A 20,184-nucleotide genomic window follows, 5' to 3' on the forward strand; every position below is an offset into this window, starting at 1 on the left:
CCCAGACTGTACATTTCATACTTGTGGCTCATTTATTCTACAACTGAAGCTTGTAGCGCTTGATCTCCCTCACCTATTTCTTACCTCCCCACCTGCCTCTCCTTTAGCAACCACCTGTTTTTTTCTGTATCTGTCTTGTTATGTTTATAGTTTCGTCTTGATTTTTAGTTTCCACGTGTAATCATACATTATTTGTCTTTCTCTGTCTGACTTTTTTCACTTAGCATAAGTCCAGCCATATTGTCACAAACGGCAAACTTCATTCTTTTTTATGGCTGAGTAATAATCCATTGCACATTTTTGAGTGTGTGTACACACCACATCTTTTTTATCCATTCATCTATTGATGGGCACTTAGGTTGCTTCCACATCTTGGTTATTATAAATAGTGCTGCAGTGAATATAAGGGTGTATATATGGCTTCTAATTAGTGTTTTCATTTTCTTCGGATAAACATCCAGTAGTGGGATTGCTGGATTATGATAGTTCTATTTCTCATTTTTTGAGAAATCTCCATATTGTCTTCCATAGTGGCTGCCCCAATTTAAATTCCCACCAGCCACGTACAGGGGTTCCTTTTTCTCTACATTCTCTCCAACACTTGTTGTTATTTATTGTCTTTTTGATAACAGCCATTCTGACGGGTGAGGTGATAACTCATTATAGTTTTGATTTGTATACTCCCAATGATTTGTGCTGTTGAGCATCTATTCATCTGCCTGTTGGCCATCTGTGTATATTTGGAAAAATGTCTATTCAGATCCTCTGCCCACTTTTTAATTGGATTGTTTTTTGTTGTTATTGTCTTGTTTGAGTTTTTTGTATATTTAGGTGTTAACCCCTTATCAGATATATCTTTTGCAATTATCTTCTCCCATTAATAGGTGGCCATTTTGTTTTGTTGAGAGTTTTTTCACTCTGAAAAAGCTTTTTAATTTGATGTAATCCTATTTCTTTATTTTTGCTTTTGTGTCCCTTGCCTGAAGAGACGTATCCAAAAAAAAATTACTGACTGATTGCAAAGTGAATATTGCTTATGTTTTCTTCTAGAAGTTTTATGGTTTCAGGTCTTAGATTTCAGTCTTTAATCCATTTTGAATTTATTTTTGAGCATAATGTGAGAGAGTAGTCCAGTTTGATTTTTGCATGTAGTTGTCCAGTTTCCCCAGCACCATTCAGAGACTCTTTTCCCCATTGTACATACTTGCCTCCATTGTCACCAATTTGTTGCCCATACAAGTGTGAGTTTCTTTCTGGGTTCTCTGTTCCATTGATCTATGCATCTGTTTTTGTGCCAGTACATGCTGTCTGTCTTGATTACCGTAACTTTGGGGGATAGTTTGAAATCGGGGAGCGTGATGCTTCCACTTTCGTTTTTCTTAAGATTGTTTTGGCTATTTCAGATGTGTTTCCATACAAATTTTAGACTTACTTATTCTAGTTCTGTGAAAAATGCCTTTGGCATTTTGATAGGGATTGCATTGACTCTCTAGATTGCCTTGGATATATGGTCATTTTAACAATATTAGTTCTTTCAGTCCATGAACACAGTATATCTTTCCATCTACTTGTGTCATATTCAATTTCTTTCATGAGTGTCTTACATATTTCCAAGTGTGGTATTATACTTGTTTAGTTAGATTTATTTCTAGGTATTTTATTCTTTCTGATGCATTTGTGAATGAGATTGTTTGCTTAATTTTCATTCAAATAGTCTGTTGTTAGTGTATAGAAATGCACCTGATTTCTGTATATTAATTTTGTATTCTGCAGCTTTACCAAACTCATCGAAGAGTTCTGGTAGTTTTTGGATGGCTTTAGGATTTCCCTAGTGTCTTTGTCATCTGCATACAGTAATGGTTTCACTACTTCCTTTTCATTTTTTGTTGTTATTCACTTGCTCTGTCTTGTCTGACTCTTCATGACCCCATGGACTAGAGCACGCAGGCTTCCCTGTCCTTCACTATCTCCCAGAGTTTGTTCAAGCTGTCTATTGAGCCCACGATGCCATGAAACCATCTCATCCTCTCTCACCCCTTCTGCTCCTGCCCTCGATCTTTCCTAGCATCAGGACTTCTACCATTGAGTTGGCTCCTCACATCAGGTGGCCAAAGTATTGGAGCTTCAACTTCAGCATTGGTCCTTCCAATGAGTATTCAGAGTTGATTTCCTTTAGGATCGACAGGTTTGATCTCCTGGCAGTCCAAGGGACTCTCAAAAATCTTCTCCAGCATCACAGTTTGAAAGCATCAGTTCTTTAGCGCTCAGCCTTCTTTACGGTCCAACTCTCACATCCATACATCACTACTGGAAAAACCATATATTTGATTATATGAATCTTTGTTGGCAAAGTAATATCTCTGCTTTTTAATATGATGTCTAGGTTGGTCACAGCTTTTCTTCCAAGGAGCAAGCATCTTTTAATTCCATGGCTGCAGTCACCATCTGCAGTGATTTTGGAGCCCAAGAAAATTAAGTCTGTCACTGTTTCCATTGTTTCCCCATCTATTTGCCATGAAGTGTTGGGACCAGATGCCATGATCTTTGTTTTCTGATTGTTGAGTTTTAATCCAGCTTTTTCACTCTCCTCTTTCACTTTCATCAAGAGGCTCTTTAATTCCTCTTCACTTTCTGCCATAAGGATGGTATCTTCTGCATATCTTGAGGTTATTGATATTTCTCCCAGCAATCTTGATTTCAGCTTGTGCTTCATCCAGCCTGGCATTTCACATGAGGTACTCTGCATATAAATTAAATAGGCAAAATGAAAGTATATAGGCTTGACGTACTCCTTTCCCAGTTTGGAATCAGTCTGTTGTTCCATGTCCTTTTCTAACTGTTGCTTCTTGACGTGCATACAGATTTCTCAGGAGTCAGGTAAGGTGGTCTGGTATTCCCATCTCTTGAAGAATTTTCCACAGTTTGCTGTGATCCACACAGTCAAAGGCTTAATGTAGTCAATGAAGCAGAAGAAGATATTTTTCTGGAATTCTCTTACTTTTTCTATGATACAGTGGATGTTGGCAATTTGATCTCTGTTTCCTCTGCTTCTGGGCTTCTCTGGTAGCTCAGATGGTAAAGAATCCTCCTGCAATGCAGGAGACTGAGGTACAATCCCTGGGTCAGGAAGATCACCTGGAGAAGGGAATGGCCATCCACTCCAGTATTCTTGCCTCGAGAATTCCATGGACAGAGGTCCCTGTCGGGCTACAGTCCACGGGGTCACAAAGAGTCAGACATGACTGAGTGACTTTCACTTTCCTCTGCCTTTTCTACATCCAGCTTGAACATCTGAAAGTTCTCGGTTCACATACTGTTGAAGCCTTGCTTGAAGAATATTGAGCATTACTTTACTAGCGTGTGAGATGAGTGCAGTTGTTCTGTAGTTTGAGCATTCTTTGGCATTGCCTTTCTTTGGGATTGGAATGAAAACTGACGTTTTCCAGTCCTGGGGCCAATGCTGAGTTTTCCAAATTTGCTGGCATGTTGGATGCAGCAATTTCACAGCATCATCTTTTAGGATTTGAAATAGCTCAGCTGGAATTCCATCACCTCCACTAGCTTTGTTCAAAGTGGTGCTTCCTAAGGCCCACTTGACTTTGCATTCCAGGGTGTCTGACTCTAGGTAAGAGATCACACCATTGTGGTTATCTGGGTCATGAGGATCATTTTTGTATAGTTCTTCTGTGTATTCTTGCCATCACTTCTTAGTATCTTCTGCTTCTGTTAGGTCCATACCATTTCTGTCTTTTATTGAGCCCATCTTTGCATGAAATGTTCCCCTGGTATCTAATTTTCTTGAAGAGATCTATAGTCTTTCCCATTCTGTTATTTTCCTCTATTTTTTTCTTTGCATTGATCACTGAGGAAGGCTTTCTTATCTCTCCTTGCTATTCTTTGGAACTCTGCATTCAGATGGGTATATCTTTCCTTTTCTCCTTTGCCTTTAGCTTCTCTTCTTTTCACAGCTATTTGTAAGGCCTCGTCAGACAACCATTTTGCCTTTTTGCATTTCTTTTTCTTGGGGATGGTCTTGATCACTAACTCCCGTACAATGTCACGAGCCTCCATCCTTAGTTCTTCAGACACTCTGTCTATCAGATCTAATCCCTTAAATCTATTTCTCACTTCCACTGTATCATCGTAAGGGATTTGATTTAAGTCATACCTGAATGATCTAATGGTTTTCCCGGCTTTCTTCAATTTAAGTGTGAATTTGGCAATAAGGTGTTCATGATCTGAGCCACAGTCAGCTCCCGGTCTAGTTCACTGATTACTAAAATGTCGATGTTCACTCTTGCCATCTCCTGTTTGACCACTTGCAGTTTACCTTGACTCATGGACCTAACATTCCAGGTTCCTATGTAGTGTTTTCTTTACAGCATCAGACTTTACTTCCACCACCAGCCACAACCACAGGTGGGTGTTGTTTTTGCTTTGGCTCAGCCTCTTCATTCTTTCTGCAGCTGTTTCTCCACTCTTCTCCTGTAGCATATTGGGCACCTACTGACCTGGGGAGTTCATCTCTCAGTGCCATATCTTTTTGCCTTTTGATACTGTTCATTGACTAGATGGACCTTTGTCAGCAAAGTGATGTTTCTTCTATTTAATATGCTGTCTATGTTGGTCATAGCTTTTCTTCCAAGGAGCAAGCATCTTTTAATTTCATGGCTGCAGTCACCATCTGCAGTGATTTTGGAGCCCAAGAAAATTAAGTCTGTCACTGTTTTGATTGTTTTCCCATCTATTTGCCATAAAGTGATGGGACCAGATGCTGTGATCTTCGTTTTTTGATTGTTGAGTTTTAAGCTGGCTTTTTCACTCTATTCTTCCACCTTCATCAAGAGGCTGTCTTCACTTTGGATTTCTTTCATACGTTTTTCTTTTCTGATTGCTATGGCCAGGACTTTCAATACTGTGTTGAATTAAAGTGGCAGGAAAGTGCATTCTTGTTATGTTCCTGATCTTAGAGAAAACGCTTTCAGCTTTTTACCATTGAGTCTGATGTAAGCCACGGGCTTGTCATTCATGGCCTTTCTTATGTTTAGGTATGTTCCCTCTGTATTCACTTTGTTGAAAGTTTTTAATTATAAATGCATGGTGGATTTTGTCAGGAGCTTTTTCTGAATCTGTTTAGACGATCATATTTTTTTTTTAAATTTTCAATTTGTTAATGTGATGTATCACATTAATTTTACAGATGTTGAATCATTCTTGCATCCTGGGATAAATTCTGCTTTTCATGGTATATGATGCTTTTAATGTACTGTATTGTTGAATTGGTTTGTTAATATTTTGTTGTGGATTTTTGCATCTAGTTCATCAGTGATACTGGCCTGTGATTTTCTTTTTTTGTGATGTCTTTGGTGTTGCTATCAGGTGATGCTGCCCTCTTAGGATGGGCAGAATCAGAAGTGTTCCTTCCTCTGCAATTTTTTGGCATGGTTTGAGAAAGGTTTGTGTTAACTCTTCTACAAATGTTTGGCGGAATTCACCTGTGAAGCCACCTGGTCCTGGACTTTTGTTTGCTGGAATTTTTTTTTTATTACTGACTGTGTTTCATTACTGGTAGTTGGTCTGTTCATATTTTCTATTTCTTCCTGGTTCAGTCTTGGGAGATTGTACATTTCTAGGAGTTTGTCCATTTCGTCTAGGTTGTCCATTTTATCAGTATTTGGATACAGTTGTTTGTAGTGATCTCATATGACCTTTGTATTTCTGTAGTGTTGATTGTAACTTCTCATTTTTCACTTCTAATTTTATTTATTTGAGCCCACCCTCTTTTTTTCTTGATGAATCTGCATACTTATGTCTTAAAGGGAGTGATTTGTATTCAGGAATGGGATCACTCTGCTCACCTAACTATTTGCTTGACTATAGCTTCTGAAGTATAAATTATGCAAGTAGAGTAAAATATAAGATTTTAGTACACAATAAATGGATGCTTCTGAGTAGTACGTATGTAAAATCAGTTCTTTAAGTCCATAATTCAGATGTACACATTCACATATATACACGCACATGTGCTCATAACATGAAGTCAGTTACAATCACGCTTAGGTTTTAGGTTCAAAAGTTTAGGTAGATAGCTGTCAAACTATGTATGTGTATATATATAAATATGTGTATACATTAAAAAACTTTTTAAACTTCCTTTCAGACTGACTGGATGGGTGCTGCTGAAACTGTTCAACAGCTTCTTTTGGAATATTCAGATTCATAAGGGTCAACTTGAGATGGTTAAAGCTGCGACTGAGGCAAGAATTATGGGAATCTATCATTCTTTTCTCTCCACATTTTGCAGAGTGATTTTGGAATTTTGGGGGAATGTTTTTTTGTATACTCTTGTGCAGTCCCACACATTTGCAAGTTTCCCCCATGTGAGACAACTACAGTATCTTTGTATCTGGGGGGACAACTGGTGTAAAGAAGGACCTGTCAGCAACATGCAGGATTCCTTCTGTAAGTTACCTTGCAATAATTCTGAAAATCAGATAGAACAGTCCTTATTTTATGAATGAGGAAATAAAGGCACATATAGATTAAGAAACTGTCCCAAGTTATGGCCAATAAGTCATTTCTCTAGAATTTCAAACCAAACCAACCTTGTGTCCAAAACCTACATTCTTTTTATATAATTAGGGCTTCCTCTCAGAAGATATATGATGGAGTCACCTTGATTGCTCTCTTTCTTCCCTGATTATTTTTCATTGTTGCAGTTGTTTTTAGCTAGATAATATATAATTGAAATATTAATTGCCATTCTTATTTACTGAAAAATGTTTTTACAGAATGAGTCACTAATTAGCTAGTGTTTGAATTTGTAATTCAATTTTCCATTTTAATTTTAAATTTGGCGTCTTTCCTTTTGCCAGATGAATTTGCCGCTTATATTTCTGCCAGTTCATAGATCACACATTGACTATCTCCTGCTCACTTTCATTCTCTTCTGCCATAACATCAAAGCGCCGTACATTGCTTCAGGCAATAATCTCAACATCCCCATCTTCAGGTAAGATCACCTTATTTTGAAAGTTAAGGTATGAAGATTATGTTTTGAATTTTTATTTTTCTATTACAACTTTAGATACATTTTATTGTAATGAGGACATTAGGATTTTTAGCTTTATTTTAAAAGAATGCATGTTGTGGGAAATTTGAAAAGTACAAAAAAGACTGAGCAACTAACACTTAGATCAATTCTGACTGTATTAGTTCAGACAAAAGATGATGAAGGCTTAAAGGTATAATAGTTCTCTCAGAGAAGCGGTCATAGATTTGAGAAGTGTTTAGTCTCAAACTTCGGAGCACAAAGCATCACTCAGGTCAGCTGTATGAGGAATAGAGAGCGAGAGGAGGATGAGTGTGAGAGTGACCCGAGGGGAGCAGGCTGGCGGGTCATGCAGGCAGGGCCTCACAAGGGGGCGGTCACTGCTTTGCATGCCAGGGAGTCTGATCCTCAGCCTCACAGTCCAAGCAGTTCCTTCGTAATTCCCTCGGTTCAGAGTTCTGTAGCTAATCTGACTCACATGAGTGAAGAGAAGCCATTCATACGTGCAGTCAGCCGATGCTTGCCCACATGTTCTCCAGGCAAGGGTGAATAAGACACATAGTCCTTGCTTTCAAATAGTTCATATAAAACAGTGGGGAATATAGACAAACAGCTAACTCTAATCCACTGTGATATGATGCTACAGACTTTTCCAAGTATCATGCTTTTCCAAGGATCAGAATATCTATGCTTTTCCTCATGGATACCTCTTCCTAGCATCAAGGAACCTGGAAAGTTGAATTAGAAAGTCATCAAAAAATATGTCTTTTTTGAAAGGGAGCTTCCCTGATAACTAGTTGGTAAAGAATCCTCTTGCAATGCAGGAGACCCCAGTTCAATTCCTGGGTTGGGAAAATCTGCTGGAGAAAGGATAGACTACCTACTCCAGTATTCTTGGGCTTCCCTTGTGGCTCAGCTGGTCAAGAATCCGCCTGCAATGCGGGAGACCTGGGTTCAATCCCTGGGTTGGGAAGATCCTCTGGAGAAAGGAAAGGCTACCTACTCCATTATTCTGGGCTAGAGAATTCCATGGACTGTATAGCCCATGGGTTACAAAGAGTTGGACATGATTGAGCGACTTTCACTTTCACTTTTTCCAAAAAGTGTTTAGGCATAGACTGAGCATGAAGAGGGCTATTTCATCTGGGCTCTAGAGAGCCTTGCCCATAATAGTTTGCGTCTTCTATAATCAGAACAATTTATGTCCTCATTCCCTCTATGTTGGATTGGTTCTCAAGGTGGCTCTCTGGGAATTGCCTAATAAACACTGGTAATTTCTTCCCTTTTCGTGACCTCTGTGCCAGTTAGCTTATTATTCCTTCAGCTATGACAGACTCTAAATAATCTGACCTGTTTATTTGCAGTGTTCTTTTGTTGCATGTCAGTCTGTACAGTCACAAAGCACTTTTCAGGAGGGGTTATTTTTGTGGATGGTTCATCTCCTTAAGAATTTGTTCTGCAAAGTTTAACTTTCAGAGAGTTAAGTTAACTTTCAAAGACATTAAGTTCCAGGGATATCTTACTGTCCTCCTTATGCTGACTATCAGAGCAGATCAGTCGCTCAGTCGTGTCCGACTCTTTGCGACCCCATGAGTCGCAGCACGCCAGGCCTCCTTGTTCATCACCAACTCCCAGAGTTCACTGAGACTCACGTCCATTGAGTCAGTGATGCCATCCAGCCATCTCATCCTCTGTCGTCCCCCTCTCCTCCTGCCCCCAATCCCTCCCAGCATCAGAGTCTTTTCCAATGAGTCAACTCTTCGCATGAGATGGCCAAAGTACTGGAGTTTCAGCTTTAGCATCCAAAGAAATCCCAGGGCTGATCTCCTTCAGAATGGACTGCTGACTATAGAAGGTGCCAAAACTGTGTATTAATATTTACATTAATATCACACTATTTGAACAGAGGAGGAGGCTCTGAGCTTGGAAAGGTTGACAAGTATTGGAAAAATTCTGCCTCCTATCAAAATAATTCATCAGTTTTGTAGGCAGAGACATGGGGTTATAAGAATTGTTTGTTCTATGTGTGCGTAAATGAAGCAAATTTTTATTTCATGCTTTGGGAGGATGGTTATGCTTGGTTCCAGTTTGATAAACTTATCCTTATCTCACTGGGATACTCTCTAAGAAATAACTTATTTGAGAAAATTTCCCCAAAGGAGCTTTTTTAATATCACATTCATCTTGAAGTGAATGTGCCATAGGAAAATTTGGGGATGTCTAAAGATCAGTGTCTTGAGACCCTGGACAGGGTTTTAAAATTGAGCAGTATTTTATAATCCTCTTAAAATCTGTACCAGCACCTTTGCAGGGTAATGTATCATGGAAACTCCTTTTGGCATATAACAGATGTAACAGAGCTTCATTATACACAGCGACATTCTGAAAGCTAATGCATAATGTAAATGACAGAAATGTGTCAACTATATGGGTAATGTCCAGATTTTCATAATCAGCAGCTCAAACAACACCTGTGGCTTATATCCACACTGGAACTTGAGTCTTCTTTTTACATTTTTTTAAATTAATGCATTCTTAAATTTATAGTACTTTGATCCATAAGCTTGGAGGCTTTTTCATACGACGGAGGCTAGATGAGACGCCAGATGGACGGAAAGATATTCTCTATAGAGCTTTACTCCATGGGGTATGTGTAATCTCTAATTATCCTTAAAGTTGTTATGGTAGTGATTATAGCAGAAGAAAGAGAGACTTGATTGAGATTTTTAAAAAACAGTTGTCTGAGTAATTATTTCAATGATTATTGCTTGGGTATGAGTTTGCTGGTTACTTTTTGTTATCATCAAAATATAACATTGGAGATGCTCTTTTGCTATTATTTGTGTAAAATATTTTGCCTGTAGTGAATTTTAAGGGTTTTTGGTTTTTAAGATTTGACTTTGCTGAGCTTATTCTGAGTTCATGAGTTCATGTTTTCCTTTCTTCTTATATGCCAGCATATAGTTGAACTACTTCGACAGCAGCAGTTCTTGGAGATTTTTCTGGAAGGCACACGCTCAAGAAGTGGAAAAATCTCCTGTGCTCGGGCAGGACTTCTGTCAGTTGTGGTAGATACGCTGTCCACCAATACGATCCCGGACATCCTGATAATACCTGTTGGGATCTCTTACGATCGCATTATTGAGGGTCATTACAATGGCGAACAACTGGTAAGAAGACCACCTGCACAAAAGTCATCTTTGCTTTTTTAGCCTTTTGCCTTTAGACAAGTGCTTTTAGAATTAGTTGAGAATATTCTTGGTACTGTCTAATTTTATTAGACATGGTAGGCTGGGCTTTCATCTCCTATCGCAGCCTGGTTGGTAGTGCTAATGTGTCTTCCTGCATTTGGAGGAATTGCCATTAGATTAATCAACACCAGCCTTAGTCATAGAGTTGGGAAATGAAAGAATACTTGATACTGAGTTACCATCTTTGCCCTGGGAAGGGTATATGTGGCTTGGTGTAGTCAGAGCTTGTTGCTTATGTGTAGAGTTTTAAGTTAAACCTGAAGAATTGGTGGGATCATGTTGGCAAAGCAGCTACAAGTTAATTTAAAAAGTGGCAGTGATTTTTTTTGTTGAACTTTCTGTTGAACAGTTCTGAAAGAATGCATCCATCATATGCGTGTAGCTTGAATTAGCACAAAGTGAACACACCTACATAATCGCACTGAGGTCGAGGACTCTAGAAATCCTCCTTATCCCTTCTCTCATTGCTGTCCCTTCATGGGTAGCCGGTTATCTTTACTTCTTACGGAATAGATTGACTTGCCTGTTTTTGATCATTATATAAATGGAATTATGTAGTGTGTGGACTTTTTGTCTCTGGTTGCCTTTGCTCAAGCAACAACTTATTACAGATAGTTAGAATTTGTTCATTGTCATAGCTGTGTAATATTGCAGTGTATGAATATACAATTTGTCTATTCTCCTGTTGAAAAAAAGGTTTGGTTTCCTGGTTTTGGCTGTGATCATTCTTAAACCTTTCTCTTGATGACCATATGTATGCATTTTGTTGAGTATGTACCTAGCAGTGGAATTGATAGATCATAAAGCATAGGTACATTCAGTTTTGTAGTTGCTGCCAGTTTTCCAGAATGGTTTTACCAACTTACTGTTCCCCCCAGCAGTTTGCAAGTTCCAGAGGGGTTTAGTTTTGTTCTTATTTAGTGTGAAAGTCCTGGTCATGGTACTTAGGTCAAGCTTATTGCTCAAAACATACTAAAAACTCAAGGACTCCTAATAAAAAATAAAGTGATAGACCTGGATAATTATCTGTATCTCTCTTGTGAGACCCCCTCCTTGTGTTGCCTGTGCGCATCCTGAACATATGCTCCCGCACCCTGATGGGGTCTCATGATGTCATATTTGAGTCCTGTGTCCATTCTACAGCTGTCATTGTGCCTTATGCATGTTAAATATTCAGGAAACACTCACTGAATGCACTCTGGGGCTGAATTTGGTGTTTGGTTGCTTAATGTTATGAATTTGGACCATCAGGATCATCAGATCACAATAAGGTGGTCTCTTTGATTTTATCTGAGAATGTAGAACAGATTTTCAGGCCATTATGTCATCTTTATCCTTCAGTAGTTTGCAATTGTATTTTTGTGAATGATGTAAACAATGCATTAAAAGAAGTTGTGTTAAATGTTTCCTTTTTCATGGGCCAAATTACCTTCGCAATAATATCATTACATCTTTTAGCATCTTTGAATGCTCAACATTTTCTGACAGGTCTCAGCAAATGGATAGGTATTTTCCTCCTTCGTTCATTATTTTTCCAGATAAACCTTCAGTTTCCATAAAAAAATTCGTAAACTTTATCTTTGGATAATAATATTTGCATATTTGTTAGCTTTGTTGCTTACCATACTATTCTTTCAAAATTGCAAACTAGGGAAAACCCAAGAAGAATGAGAGCCTCTGGAGCATAGCAAGAGGCGTTATCAGAATGTTACGAAAAAACTACGGATGTGTCAGAGTGGATTTTGCACAACCATTTTCCTTAAAGGTGAGTGTCTATTGAGCTGAAGCTGTGTGGAAGCATCAGTCTAGCTCAGTGTCAGAAAATCTGGGCTCCAGACCAGCCTCTGATGCCTCTTCTCCATGTGAGTTAGGGCCTCAGTTTCTTCTCTTGTAGAACAAGAGTCAGACAAGAGTAGTATTAACTGAATTTTCCCACCAAAATATGCCTGTTGACAAAGGAGACTAAATGTCTGTCTTTGGGAAACACCAGTTTCATAATTTTTTGCTATCTTTTATAATTCATGAGAATTTTGCATATTGCTTTACATATATCAATATTTTATATGTTATGTCTTAAAATTGCCTTCAGGAGACATTTTTAAAAACATGTCTCGCAGCTGGGTAACACTGATGGTCCAGGGTGATGCTCTGTTCTACTGGATGGAGTCTGATACCCACATGTTCAGAGGAAGAGTACCATCCTCATGAGAAGCCTGGGGCTGCTGGGTCTCGGAGGTCCTGCAGCTTTAAATTCTTCAGATTTTCAAATTGGGAAAGGAGAAAGGAGGATGGGGAGTTGGGAACCCCAAGATAAGGCACAGAGGTCCTGCCTCTCCTTCTGTTCCACTTAGTTTTATTTTAAGGAAGTCTAACTGCTATGCTATATGCTTTCTGGTTAAGGACCTTGTCATTTCTTACCACTTTTTTTTTTTTTTTTAATGCTGCAGAGCTTCTCGTGTTTTTGCTTTTGAATTGAGATTTTTTGAATATAATATGACCTTCGGGTTGTCAGATTTCCTTTAAAAGGGTATAGTTGGTCAATTATCACTGTTAATAATATTGGGAATGCCAACTAATTTCATGAAGACGTGAGAAAAGTTAAATTTTGCACTTAATTTTTAAATGATTTTTCTTAAGCGTCATCCTGTCTTTGGAGCTTCAGTTCTTTGATTTCATGCTTAACAACATTCTATGAGTCATTCTGCACTTCTGAAGATAGTTTAGGCTAATAGAAAGTATTTCTCATGTTATAGATCAATAGTATGGCTCATTTTATTAACAACTCACTTTTAACTTTTTGAAGATGAAATTATATTTTATATATGTTTATGGAAGTGAGACAGTGGGAATAAATGATTGTGTTTTATTTTTCCAGGAATATTTAGAAAGCCAAAGTCAGAAACCTGTTTCTGCTCCACTTTCTTTGGAGCAAGCATTGTTGCCAGCTATACTTCCCTCAAGGTAAGATTTATCACCAGATGGTCAATACCAAAATCAGATTGATTATATTCTTTGCAGCTAAAGATGGAGAAGCTCTATACAGTCAGCACAAACAAGACTGGGAACTGACTGTGCCTCAGATCATGAATTCCTTATTGCCAAATTCAGACTTAACGAAAGTAGGGAAAACCACTAGACCATTCAGGTATGACCTAAATCAAAATTCTTACGATGATAAAGTGCAAGTGAGAAATAGATTCAAGGGATTAGATCTGAAAGAGTGCCTGATAAACTATGGACGGAGGTTCTTGACATTGTAGAGGAGACAGGGATTAAGACCATCCCCAAGAAAAAGAAGTGCAAAAAAGCAAGATGGCTGTCTGAGGAGGCCTTACAAATAGCTGTGCAAAGAAGAGAAGTGAAAAGGAAAGATATATCCATTTGAATGAAGAGTTCCAAAGAATAGTAAGGAGAGGTAAGAAAGCCTTCCTCAGTGATCAATGCAAAGAAATAGAGGAAAACAATAGAATGGGAAAAACTAGAGATCTCTTCAAGAATATTAGAGATACCAAGGGAACATTTCATGCAAAGATGGGCACAATAAAGGACAGAAATGGTATGGACCTGACAGAAGCAGAAGATGTTAAGAAGAGGTGGCAAGAATACACAGAAGAACTGTAGAAAAAAGATCTTCATGACCCAGATAATCATGATGGTGTGATCACTGACCTAGAGCCAGATATTCTGGAATGTGATATCAAGTGGGCCTTATGAAGTATCACTATGAACAAAGCTAGTGGAGGTGATGGAATTCCAGTTGAGCTATTTCAAATCCTCAAAGATGGTGCTGTGAAAGTGATGCACTCAATATGCCAGCAAATTTGGAAAACTCAGCAGTGGCCACAGGACTGGAAAAGGTCAGTTTTCATTCCAGTCCCAAAGAAAGGCAATGCCAAAGAATGCTCAAAGTGCCGCACAATTGCACTCATCTCACACGCTAGTAAAGTAATGCTCAAAATTCTCCAAGCCAGGCTTCAACAGTACATGAACTGTGAAGTTCCAGACGTTCAAGCTGGATTTAGAAAAGGCAGAGGAACCAGAGATCAAATTGCCAACATCCGCTGGATCATGGAAAAAGCAAGAGAGTTCCAGAAAAACATCTATTTCTGCTTTATTGATTATGCCAAAGCCTTTGACTGTGTGGATCACCCCAAACTATGGAAAATTCTGAAAGAGATGGGAATATCAGACCACCTGACGTGCCTCTTGAGAAATCTGTATGCAGGTCAGGAAGCAACAGTTAGAACTGGACATGGAACAACAGACTGGTTCCAAATAGGGAGAGGAGTACATTAAGGCTGTATATTGTCACCCTGCTTATTTATCTTATATACAGAGTACATCATGAGAAACACTGGGCTGGATGAAGCGCAAGCTGGAATCAAGATTGCCGTGAGAAATATCAATAAGCTCAAATATGCAGATGACACCACCCTTATGGCAGAAAGTGAAGAAGAACTAAAGAGCCTCTTGATGAAAGTGAAAGAAGAGAGTGAAAAAGCTGGCTTAAACTCAACATTCAGAAAACTCAGATCATGGCATTTGGTCCCATCACTTCATGGCAGATAGATGGGGAAACAGTGGAAACAGTGGCAGATTTTATTTTTTGGGGCTCCAAAATCGCTGCAGATGGTGATTGTAGCCATGAAATTATAAGATGCTTACTCCTTGGAAGAAAAGTTATGACCAACCTAGACAGCATATTAAAAAGCAGAAACATTACTTTACCAACAAAGGTCCGTCTAATCAAAGCTATGGTTTTTCCAGTAGTCATGTATAGATGTGAGAGTTGGACTATAAAGAAAGCTGAGCGCTGAAGAATTGATGCTTTTGAACTGTGGTGTTGGAGAAGACTCTTGAGAGTCCCTTGGACTGCAAGGAGATCCAACCAGTCCATTCTAAAGGAGATCAGTTATTGGAAAGACTGATGTTGAAGCTGAGACTCCATTGCTTTGGCCACCTGATGCGAAGAACTGACTCATTTGAAAAGACCCCGATGCTGGGAAAGATTGAAGGTGGGAGGAGAAGGGGATGACAGAGGATAAGATGGTTGGATGGCATCACTGACTCAATGGACATGAGTTTGAGTAAACTCCGTGAGTTGGTGATGGACAGGGAGGCCTGGCGCACTGCAGTCCATGGGGTCGCAAAGAATCAGACGTGACTTAGCAACTGAATTGAACTGAACTGAAGATTTATGGAACTTCTTTATACTGAATATCTGTTATTTTCTATATCGGACTTCCCAGGTGGTGCCAGTAGTAAAGAGACTGCCTGCCGATGCAGGAGACATAAGAGATACTGGTTTGATCCCTGGGTCAGGAAGATCCCCTGGAAAAGGGCACAGCAACCCACTCCTGTATTCTTGCCTGGAGAATCCCATGGACAGAGGAGGCTACAAAGTCCATAGGGTTGCAAAGAGGTCAGACATGACTGAAATGACTCAGCACACACAGATTTCTTATATTGCATGGAAAAAATTGGTTAACTTTGTTAAGGACGTTTATATTCTTGTTTTTACTTCCTCACTTGAGTAATTTTTCTCTTGGTCTAGTAAAGGATCTTGAAATAATGTTTTTGTGTATTAGTTTGAAGGTTTTTGATTATTTGGATCTTAAAATCCTTTTGATTTTGTGAATCATATATGAGTTCTTATTTGATTTCTGTTTTTGAATACTTGAAATGTTCTTTTTGGTAGTAATTTAGCTTATCCATATTGCACATTCATGTAACATGTAAAAGAGTTTCTTAAGTGAATTTTCCAGAATTCAAATCAAATGGTCACTGAGAGAAATATTAAGCCTTTCTTTTTATATGTTCAAATATCGAATTTTTGAAACTGTTTTAAAATGGAGCATCTTGTTTTATGCATTCTTTCTGCCAGTGAGTTCTTAAAGTGATGTACCAACAGATTACTTAGTCATAAATAAATAACATGTGTTCAGGAGAGTGTCTTAAATATAATGAGGTATGTGTGTGTTAGTTACTCAGTTGTGTTCAACTCTTTGCGACCCCATGGACTGTAGCCTACCAGGCTCCTCTGTCCATGAAATTCTCCAGGCAAGAATACTGGTGTGGGTAGCCATTCCCTCTCCAGGGGATCTTCCTGACCCAGGGATCGAACCCACATCTCTTGCATTGCAGGCAGAATCTTCACCATCTGAGCCACCAGGGAAGCCTATAATGAAGTATATTTTGGAGTAAAACAACTCATAGAAATAATCTATTTGTGGTTTAAATTTAGAATATGTAGTAGTTTAAAATATCTAATACATTTGTATCTCATGTCATTTGCTTTGTGAAAGATTGGGGTTATAGAAGTCTAATTAAAAAAAACACAAAAAACTTTTTAGACCCAGTGATGCTGCTGACCAAGGTACAGACATGTCCATTAATGAGTCCAGAAATGCAACAGATGAATCCCGCCGAAGACTGATTGCATATCTGGCTGAGCACATTCTCTTCAGTAAGTAGAATTCCACTCTTTCATTCCGTAATTCAGATTCAGTGTGATGCAGCGTGAACCATACAGGTTTTGGAATCTGCCAAAGTTAGATTCTACTTCTGGTTCTAGAACTAACATGCGGGGGGTACTAAGTAAGTTATTAGAAGGAAGATCATGCTGAGAGGATTTGAGATAACTGAATGAAACATCTCACACAGTGCCAGATAATTAGTAGGTGCTCATGAATTAGTCTCTTTGAACCCATTTGTGGCACAGCTTCTGGGTTTATGGTGCATGTCCCTTTCCCCTGTGACCTCGTGATCTTTTTATTTGGTAAATATTGTGTGTCTTTTGCATGTAAAGCTTTTTTTCTGCCTGTGGGGACTACACATTGAGTATTGGCTCTGTACCTAAAGAGGTTCTGCTCTTCTCAGTGGGGTGGTTGTACACTAATAATGCAAGTGGGAGTGAATCAGAGTGGAGTGAGTTACATGCAGAATTAGCCATTCTTAAGTTGCAGATGGCAGCGTTGTATTACATTGTAGAGGCTGCTGTAAGGTCCGAAGCAGCAACAGCTTGGGACGTCTTCACCCTCCCCTGTGCCTCCTCCCCATCAGGTTGTGCCCTCCGCTCTTGCTGGGACGTCTTCACCCTCCCCTGTGCCTCCTCCCCGTCAGGTTGGGCCCTCCGCTCTTGCTGGGATGTCTTCACCCTCCCCTGTGCCTCCTCCCCATCAGGTTGGGCCCTCCGCTCTTGCTGGGATGTCTTCACCCTCCCCTGTGCCTCCTCCCCATCAGGTTGGGCCCTCCGCTCTTGCTGGGATGTCTTCACCCTCCCCTGTGCCTCCTCCCCATCAGGTTGGGCCCTCCGCTCTTGCTGGGATGTCTTCACCCTCCCCTGTGCCTCCTCCCCATCAGGTTGGGCCCTCCGCTCTTGCTGTCAGTGTGGAGCATCCTCACCTCATCTTGCTCCTTTCTGTCTAGCTGCTGCTGCTACTGCTTTACGCTGGACCAAGATCCTCTTTTCTGAGGATGTCTGATGGAGTCTCTGCTTAAATCCTGGATGCCGAAAATAATACATCCTTAAATGTTGAAAAACTGGAAAGTAAAGATAAAACCCACTACCCAGATGACCAGATGGGTTGCTGACTAGTGTATAAAAATATTTTTTTTTGCAGTTTTGTGCTGTTTTCCATTTATAAAACAAGTATTTTGAAAGCTTTTTAAATATACTTTTTAAAGGCCAAATATATGTGGTACTGGGAACTTTTTCGTTTCTTAAACACTGGAGGTAACATTAATTATGAATGAAGTATTCGTGAATTCATTATCATCTCAGAAAACCCATAAATGGTGTCTTTGTCTTAGATTATTCCATAGATGTTCTCATATTTGATATGTATGATTATAAATTTCTACCAATTTGGAATATTGAGTTTGGGACTGTAGTCATTCTCAGATGTCTGTCTGTACCCTTCCTTCCTACCTCTGACTTGCCTCTGGTCCAGGTTGAAAAGAGGAAGTTAGAATCGATTTCTGGGTTGAGGGTAGACCTGTCTTAGACTGAATTCTGTTACACGAGCAATGGTCTCTGCTGAGCTTCCACTGGTCCAGAGCAAATTGTGATTTCCCTTTGGTGAGTCAGATATAAGGGATATGGTAGAGGTCTTTTATAGTTTTATATGCTCCTAATTATGATACTTTTTTTTTCCCCCAAGATTTAGGTACTTAAAAAAAAAGTTTCAGCTATCTTAAAAAAGCAGAACTAAAAGATTTGTGTTTGCCTTCCAGCTGCTAGCAAGTCCTGTGCTATTATGTCCACGCACATCGTGGCCTGTCTGCTCCTCTACAGACACAGGCAGGTACGTCTGCAGCGTCGCCGGAGTTCAGCCGGAAGCAGGGAAATGCTGTGTCAGCTTTTCAGATGCTTGTCCACTGATAGATCTGGCCCCCTTTCAGCTAGTCCTGTGAGTGAAAATCACTCAGTCGTGTCCGACTCTTTGCGACCCCATGGACTGTAACCCTCCAGGCTTCTCTGTCCATGGAATTCTCCAGGCAAGAATACTGGAGTGGGTGGCCATTCCTTTCTCCAGGGGAATCTTCCCAACCCAGGGATCGAACCCAGGTCTCCTGCATTGGAAGCAGATTCGTTACCATCTGAGCCACCAGGGAAGCACAGTCCTGTGAGGTGAACAGTAAAATAATCTAAGGACTCTGCCCACAGGGGCTTACAACCCAATGGAGGAAGACATCTATCTGAAAAAAGCCTCAGAACTGTTTTATCTGACAGGAAGGCATTCTTTGAGGAATACAGTTAACGGAAATAAGGCATGTCTTTCGACACATAGAAAGTATTCTGATTGCTAATGGTTTCCAAGCTATTTGACTTGTATTTAGGACTTGCGCTCTGCTTTCCTACAACACACTTGTCTAAGCCCTGTGATGGGAAAGAGACCGCCTGTCTCTGTCACAGTCACGTTCTGAACACCAAACGCAGTACCATTATGTAAATACAGCTAAGAAATTTGAGAAATTCTTGCTAAGAAATAAGTAGTGCTTCTCTCCAGAAGGTGGCTTTTTTCCTTTGAGATCTTACATGCTACATCATGTTTTGTGGCTAGAGTATGCTCTGGACATGAAATATTTTGACATTCCTGGGGGACAGCTTTTTAACCAGTTTTCTAACTTTCTTTACACTGGTGTTCTGGCTTTTTTTTTTTTTTTCCTGACAGCAAACTTCAGGAAAGCCAAGGCAAGGGGAAAAAAAAAATCCATGGGGCAGTCTTTCCATCTTTTGAGAAGTGGGTTTTGTGTTCTCATGAGACCACTTCTGTCTGTTTTTATAGGGAATTGGCCTCTCCACATTGGTGGAAGACTTCTTTGTGATGAAGGAGGAAGTCCTGGCTCGTGATTTTGACTTGGGTTTCTCAGGAAATTCAGAAGATGTAGTCATGCATGCCATACAGCTCCTGGGAAATTGTATCACAATCACCCACACCAGCAAGAACGATGAGTTTTTTATTACTCCTAGCACAACTATCCCATCAGTCTTTGAACTCAACTTCTACAGCAATGGGGTGCTCCATGTCTTTATCATGGAGGCCATCATAGGTATGTCAGGCCCCGAAGTATTTTCATGGCAAATCAAGTGGCCAGAAGCACGTGATGGTGTCTACTTCAGTTTGGATGATAGTCCCTTGTTTCAGGGAATGTGTTGCTATAGTTTTAAAATAAAAGTGTCATCTGCTATTTCACTGATTATAGCTTATTTTTGTATCTGCTATTCAGTGAGTAGTAACTGAACTACTATATACATAGTATTACGTGATTTACCAAGTAGGAGAGGTCAGATGTCTTGCTGCCCAGGAGCTGGAAATCTAGGTGAGATGAGACATACTTGTAGCAGTGGAGTGAGCTGGGGGACAGGGGAGACGGAGA

The 20,184-nt window shown here is 39.7% G+C and overlaps 1 protein-coding gene across 8 annotated transcripts in view; it reads left to right on the forward strand.

The window, feature by feature from the left end:
• GPAM (glycerol-3-phosphate acyltransferase, mitochondrial) overlaps positions 1 to 20,184 on the forward strand; it is a 53,655-nt gene that overhangs the window by 26,864 nt on the left and 6,607 nt on the right. For 7 of the 8 annotated variants that reach the window (XM_070363993.1, XM_070363997.1, XM_070363999.1 and 4 more), the window contains 9 exons: positions 6,161 to 6,257; positions 6,876 to 7,012; positions 9,599 to 9,698; positions 10,009 to 10,221; positions 11,954 to 12,067; positions 13,178 to 13,263; positions 16,656 to 16,768; positions 18,538 to 18,608; positions 19,593 to 19,857. In XM_070363993.1, the coding sequence (XP_070220094.1) occupies positions 6,161 to 6,257; positions 6,876 to 7,012; positions 9,599 to 9,698; positions 10,009 to 10,221; positions 11,954 to 12,067; positions 13,178 to 13,263; positions 16,656 to 16,768; positions 18,538 to 18,608; positions 19,593 to 19,857 (1,196 nt within the window). The remainder of the gene's footprint in view (positions 1 to 6,160; positions 6,258 to 6,875; positions 7,013 to 9,598; positions 9,699 to 10,008; positions 10,222 to 11,953; positions 12,068 to 13,177; positions 13,264 to 16,655; positions 16,769 to 18,537; positions 18,609 to 19,592; positions 19,858 to 20,184) is intronic. The other variant, XM_070364000.1, reaches the window with a different exon arrangement.

This window comes from Bos mutus, chromosome 26, assembly GCF_027580195.1.
Source record: "Bos mutus isolate GX-2022 chromosome 26, NWIPB_WYAK_1.1, whole genome shotgun sequence".
Classification (NCBI taxonomy): domain Eukaryota; kingdom Metazoa; phylum Chordata; class Mammalia; order Artiodactyla; family Bovidae; genus Bos; species Bos mutus.